This window comes from Antrostomus carolinensis, unplaced genomic scaffold (genome assembly GCF_000700745.2).
Source record: "Antrostomus carolinensis isolate BGI_N321 unplaced genomic scaffold, ASM70074v2 scaffold22520, whole genome shotgun sequence".
NCBI lineage: Eukaryota > Metazoa > Chordata > Aves > Caprimulgiformes > Caprimulgidae > Antrostomus > Antrostomus carolinensis.
The window spans coordinates 18,639-25,718 of NW_010288032.1; the positions used below are offsets into that span (position 1 = coordinate 18,639).

Genomic DNA, 7,080 nt, shown 5'->3' on the forward strand with positions numbered 1-7,080 from the left:
CTGCCCCGCTCCTCATCCATGGTTCTGCCCTGTCCCACCTCTTCCCTGGCTCTGCCCTGCCCCACTCCTCATCCATGGCTCTGCCCTGCCCCACTCCTCATCCATGGCTCTGCCCTGCCCCGCTCCTCATCCATGGTTCTGCCCTGTCCCACTCCTCCTCATCCATGGCTCTGCCCCACTCCTTATCCATGGCTCTGCTCTGCCCCACTCCTCATCCATGGCTCTGCTCAGCCTACCTACAGGCAACTGGGAAGTTAAGATTGTTCATATGCCCAGATGGAGACTGCACTTAAAGACTTCCATTTCAAAGAAAATACAGAGGGGCATTTTGGGGAAAATAACTGCTGGCTGCTGCCTAAGCCTAGGAAGCACTAGTCAGAATGACATGCAAGAAATTTTGTAAAGTTGCTGTCGCCGATTTTGCCTGTATCCCAAGAGCCAGCACTGTCCATGAGGTGTATGGGTCCTTCAGCCTTTGCTGTGACATTCCACTCTTCACTTTTATTGCTATTGCTTTTCCTAAAGCTGTAGAAACTTCACAAAATACAAACATTAAAAAATAAGTGTGACACTGATGGTTTTGAAAATTTTAGTGTTGTTTTTATTATTGTTCCACCTTGGCCAGGGAACAAATAAATGATCCTCAACCTTTGAGAGCCAAGGACACAGTGGAGAGAGTATGAGCTCCCATCTCTCTCCGGTTTTCAGGCAGTCATGTGCCTGAAGTAATATGTCAAAATGGCTGACAGTGCTGTGGCTCTGTTCCTCTCAAAGCGAAGAAAAAAATCCTCAGATCTCCAAGAGGGTAAAATAGGAATATCTGATCTTAATAAAAGTTTATACTTCTGATAAACAGTGAATTTTTACATTTTCAGAGTCAGAAGAAAATAAATTCTGGTGCTTCTTCTCAAACTTACCAAACTTCACAGAAGTCTGAAAACATTTTAATTCATATTCATACCAAATACTTTCACATTTTTTTATCTAAAGTTAGGAACGTATATTGTAAAAAACAATGTAAAAAATAACAGTAGAAGGTTTTATATCACGCAGAATGGCTGACTCAAGTGAAAGCTGTGAGTGTCCATCAAATCTAAAAATCAAACTGCTTTTATATATGTATTAAAGTGCTAAAATGCAGGCATCAGAGTTTGACAGCAATTGCAGTTCTTACACGTGAATCAGATTTTTCTTCTCTAGTCTTAGCTACGTCTGAAGTACAGAAACGGATTTTCTAGTTCAAATTTGTGTTCTGTTCAAATCAATTTAATTGATTAGTGATACCCTTTAGCTAATTACAAAACTGAATAGCTGTTTAAGAAATCAGGCTTTCTATGGTGTCAGAGGTATGCAACGTCACCCAGATTTTAAAATTCCTTCTCAGTGACTCGACAATACTTTCTTCAGGGACTAGCCAGGTAGTGTAGAAGAAAGCTGCAACTACTTTTCCAGTAAATTAAGCCAATACCTGATAAACTGTAAGGTTAGACATTTTACATGGTCTTCTGCTTTTATGCTTTTTAGTAGATTTTAAAATTTGGCTTAACTGGAAGCCATATGAAAAACTGTACTTTAATTATTTTACCACAGAGCTGGCAATAGGCATTTTTAATTGTATTTGTCAATTGAGTGCCACTGACCAGTTAGGCAGCAGGATTCTCATGTCTCTGTTGTTTCCTTCAACAGTTTCATACAGAGAATTTATTTAAAAGTCTAATGTAAATCCACTGGATTTTGCCTGAGCTTCTACTATTGCCACAATTTTATGTATTATTTGTAGAGTTCAATACAACTCACCACCAGTCCTGCAATCAGATGTTTCAGATTGGCTTAGCTACAAAACGGAATCCTTCAGACAAAACCTGAAAAAACCCACCCAGTAGTTCATAACTGCCAGCAAAGATGTAACACTGATAACACAAGCTGACTCGTAAAAAATAACATTTTTCTCATAATACTTTAAATTAAAATAACAACTTGTACCCCATTTGCACTTCATAGAAAAACTTTTAATTCTAAAACAGAAACTACAATTTTTAAAATATAATTTTCACAAACAGAATAAGATTCTGGAAAATTGTATAATTTCTGAGTAACGTCACTGGCTTACAAAACATTTAACTGCATCCAGCTTTCGCTCACACCATCCTAGTAAGCGTTACACAACACACAAAAACTACTACATGAAAATTTATAATCATAATTCTATCCTATCAAAAGCGAAGGCTAAGACATAGTATTAGCAAGTTTCTGCACTCGGATACACTATCGCAGGAATTTTACTAGCTTGGAATATTACTGCTATAATTTGCAAAAATAAAAGCAGAAACACTTTAGCATTTTGATGTTACAGCTTAGATTGCTGGTTCCCAAGTCACAGAACTCAAACCAAATAAAAGTTAAGCAATAACAACAAATTCTTGCACATAACATTGCCATTTTGTTTGTTTCACACACAAATTAGCTCAATGGGAACATGTAATTGGGGAAGATGTGGAGAAGAAAAGTAGATTTACTGTGACTTTAGTTGTAACATCCCCAGAGGTAGTTTTACATTACTAATACTAAGAAAAAAAAAAAACAAGGGAGAGCTTTGTCTCTGCCATTTATGAATATATGCTGTTTACAGCTTTTACGTGAAAAAAACAACTAAGACAGATATCATCCCTGGTATTTTGTGGCAATATATGTGAAGAAAAAGAAAGGAACAACGGACTAGCATATAAATGGAAGACAGGGATCCAGAAATTAGTATAGTTCTATTTTAAAAATTCCCCCTTTTTTTTTGACTATGCTAGCTGATGATCTGACCATTAACATATTGCCTCAACGGGCATCACAGATAAACTATGTACTAATATGACCAATTTTTGTTCTGTATGCTGCAAAACCACAGAAAACTACCTACACGTCAGATAATAAAACCACAATAACAGGCGGAAGAGAAATAGATATAGTGAAAATACGGAGTAGGATAAATTAACAAAATATTTTGCTATCCAAGCTCGGACTCATGTTTAAATACTGTTTCTGCTTTTTGACACAAAAAGACATCTGCCAGTGTTTCCAGAGACGGATCATTATTGTCTAAAAAGAGGTGAAAAAAATAGCAAAAACCTTCTGTCTGAGAACAGGATTTGCCAAACCTGCAGTCGAACCGCGGTTTCTGTTATATAAATACTCACTGAACTTTGCAACACAAAACAGTCAGTTCACAGCCGAGTGAGAGTGCAACAAGGCAGCCAGCCAACGTCTCAGGTCCCTCAGTGACCTCACTACGTACGCCAGGCTTTCCTCTGCCAAAACTTAAATAAGGAAGGTGACAGAGGCAAAATGGGGATGTCCTAGAACAGTACTTTAGGCACCCAACTTAATAAAACTGATCAACTTCAGACGTACAGAAAAAGCTGTTAAAAATTTTGCATTGCTGATCCTGAGTAACAGGTCTGTGTCTGGAAGCGCTGAGGAGATGGGAACCCGGTGGAATTCACACACATGGCTAGCTGCTCAGCACCTCTGAAAAACCAGGTCACTTATTTAGGACTCTAAATATGGACCTGGAAACCTACTTTCACATTCTTGTTTATTACCCTTCACACTTTTGACTTCTGCTTATAAAACATAGTCAGTACTTTTGAGGATAACTCCCTTAAAAATTAAGATGAGTTTTAATGCCAAGATGGCAGGATTTCCGAGCAAATTTACTTTTATTTTATTTCCCCCTAAGACGTTGTGAGACAAGATTGATTAATTCATTTGCATCTAAATCCATTATACATACATGGTGGGTTTTTTTTAATTGGTAACCACTAAAACTAAAATGGGAAAATAAAATAAGGTCATAAACCAAATAAAATTCCAACCTGGTCAGATCTCCAATGCTAATCAGAAGAGTTTTCCATATGCAGAGGTACCAGAGATGCATGTTGCTACACAGGCAAAAAATTTTCAAGTTCAGTATTTCAGTCATACTTCCAGACTTGAAAAGTAATTGAATTTTTTCTTTTAGAATACTCTTCTATTGAAGCACGGCAGTAAATCAATAAATTTGCAACAAGTTCTCATGAATCCTGATTTTCCAAAAATATTCAATACAAATTGTTCTAAATAATTGGTCCACAACCATGCTGAAGTGTTTTATGAGAAGAACTAGTTTCAGCATTATTAAAATAAGGTACTTCAAACATACTGAGATGAAATTTTGGACAAAGCCTTTCGTTTTTTGAAAAACAACATTGTTGAGAATTTTATTTCTAGAAAACTTAAACATACACAACAGACACTTGGCCACCTGGCTGTGCTTGCTACAGATGTGACTGTACTTCAGTGGCCCATGAAGAGTTTGCTGAGCACAGCACTGCATGCTGTTCAGACACTCAGTATTAAATAGGAAGCGTATGTTGCTTATCCTGGATTCAGATCCCATCTTGTAAATAGAGTTTGGAGAACTGATAACTTCACACATCTCTGTTTGGATCAACAGAGAATACATCGTCAAAGAAGGGAGCTTCTGTTTCATGGTACTCAGAAAGAGGAGAGGAAAAGTTAATCCGACTAACTATTGCAAAATAAAAGCTTCTGGAAAAACTTGTCCTAGGAAAGCTTTACTGCACTGTTAAGACCCAAATCTTACACATTCTTTGTCATACAAATAGTTCATAACCCACATAAATAATTTCACCGTCATCCATGAGACCAGTTATAAGAGCAAGGATTCTTTATCCAGGCACAGTTGTGCAGAATCAGGCCCTAGCTTTTTAAGGCATGTTCACCCTCTCTTCAGTCACTCTTCTCAATACTACAGATTCTAAATACAGTTTTCTTGATCAGTGTGGAAAGCGTTCTTTTACCCAAACAATTCCACTTATGCCTAGCTTCCACTGTGGGTTTATACCATGCCATATGAGATTTAAAATTAACATACTTCTCTTCAGCCATGGAAACTCAGCTGACAGCCTGCAAAAGTGTTTATAAATAGAGCATATGTCACATCCATTCATCTTTGTAGAGCACAGCCCTTGTCTTCATTTGGGCAGGACGTAAGTAGGCACTAAAACAACAACAACAACAAAAAACCCCCTACCCCAGCAATACTTTAACACAGTTTCTGAGAGAAGTGAAACCTACTTGGCTTTATTTCAAACATTAGAAGCAATAACATATTTTTGGGAGTCTCATCACTACAACGTCATTCTAGCAGTGATGCAATGAGAGAAGTAACCGTGTCACTAGCCCAGCAGGACTGTGCCAAAGTATGTAACCAAAACTTGCTTTATAAACACTGAAACTTCCAACATCCCAGTCCTCAGCATTTTTAATCTATCACAAAAGCCTGTACAATACTCAATGCAAGGACAATAAAATTTATAGACAAATAAAGCTTTACCATTTTCAAGGCATTGTACCAATATTAAATTTCATAAATCCCTACAAAGAATTATGGAAGTAGCGCTTGGGGTTTTGTGCAGAAATTGAACTATAGAGGTAATAACGCCATGATCCAACAACACATCCTTAAATTTTAGGCATGCAAGTAAATTGGACTATGTGTGCTCAACACTAAGCACAAACTGAAGGGCTAGTTGACTCATAAATTATCCCAAGCACTCTAAACTGTATCAGTCATAGCATCATGTTTAGACCTTCAAAGTGCATGCTTCTTTTTGCTGGTTTGGGTTCATTCACCAACCTGTGTGCTAAAAATCAGTGGCATCATCTGCAAAACATCCTTAATGTTAGCACTTGTTTCATTATGTACCCTCTTAAAAAAAGTTACTACTATAATTTAATAGAAATCATTCTCAATTCTTGGCCCTCCTCCCTACCTAGGTGATAAAGGATTCTGCTGTCCACTTCTGTACTCAGGCATCTCTCTGAGGAGCTAGACTGGGCCAGTTTTGCTCTCAGTGCCCAGGTGTGCAGGGCAAGGCAGGAACTGCCAGGAAGGCAAGTGCCGGTCCCACTCACTGTCAGCCCAGCATTTTGGAAAGCTGCAGGAAGTTTACCTGACAGGGGAGTCAACGCTCTTAGAAACATGGAGAGACCACTTTGGGGTGCTCTACAAGTAAAATCCCAAACATAGACTATCTGGTAGTGTCTTTTCTTCAACTGAATTACAAATTGGAGATTCACACAGAATGTTATGGATTGGAAGGGACCTTGGAAGATCACCTAGTCCAATCCCCCTGCCAGAGCAGGAACCTAAATGAGATCACACAGGAAAGCGTCCAGGCAGGTTTTGAATGTCTCCAGAGAAGGAGACTCCACAACCTCCCTGGGCAGCCTGTTCCAGTGCTCTGTCACCCTCACTGTAAAGAAGTTCCTTCTGAGGTTTAAGCGGAACCTCCTGTGGTCCAGTTTATACCCATTGCCCTTGTTCCTACCATTGGGCATCACTGAGAAGAGCCTGGCTCCATCCTCATGACATTCGCCCTTAACATATTTATAAACATTAATTAGGTCTCCCCTCAGTCTCCTCTTCTCCAAGCTAAAGAGACCCAGCTCCCTCAGCCTTTCCTGACAGATAACCACTAAAAACTTGCAATAAAGAAACTACAGCCAAGCTTTTGTTTCGCATCACCCACGACACTGTTACCCGGTTGAGCACGCTCTTTGTCTTTATCCCATTCCCCAGAAACCTCCTTGCAGAGGGAACACAGGAGACACGCAGAAGATATTAGTCAACAAAACATACCTGAACAGAAGTCCTCCTTGGGGTTTAACCCGCTGCCAGAGGAGCCGGGGCAGGGCCTGTGGGCCGTCTCTTCTTGCAGGCGAGCAGCCTGGTGCAGAGCCCAGGGGCCACTGGGCCACTCGCTCCTTTTGGGGAGGTCAGGCTTGGCCCTCGCGCTGCGCCCGGATCGGAGTGACACGTCGTGACCTGCCCAGGAGCGCTGCACACCTGTGTATAAAACACTCCCTTTGCAGGCAGGAACCGGATGGTTTTTCATTGTGAGATCCTCAGAGGCACCTTTAGATATATAAATATAATCTTATACGTATACATATATTTATATAGAAACCGCAGTTGGGTCTAGAACTTTGGATTTAGGCTTATTAGCTGTTCCCTCGGCCACCACC

The 7,080-nt window shown here is 39.7% G+C and overlaps 1 protein-coding gene across 1 annotated transcript in view; it reads right to left on the reverse strand.

The window, feature by feature from the left end:
• Window positions 1-6,950, reverse strand: part of RANBP3L (RAN binding protein 3 like) — a gene marked incomplete at its 3' end in the record, with an annotated part of 25,386 nt that extends 18,436 nt beyond the window's left edge. Inside the window, exon 1 of the mRNA XM_029084327.1 lies at window positions 6,695-6,950. Within this exon, the coding sequence (XP_028940160.1) occupies window positions 6,695-6,950 (256 nt within the window). The remainder of the gene's footprint in view (window positions 1-6,694) is intronic.
• Between the last annotated feature and the right edge of the window lie 130 nt (window positions 6,951-7,080).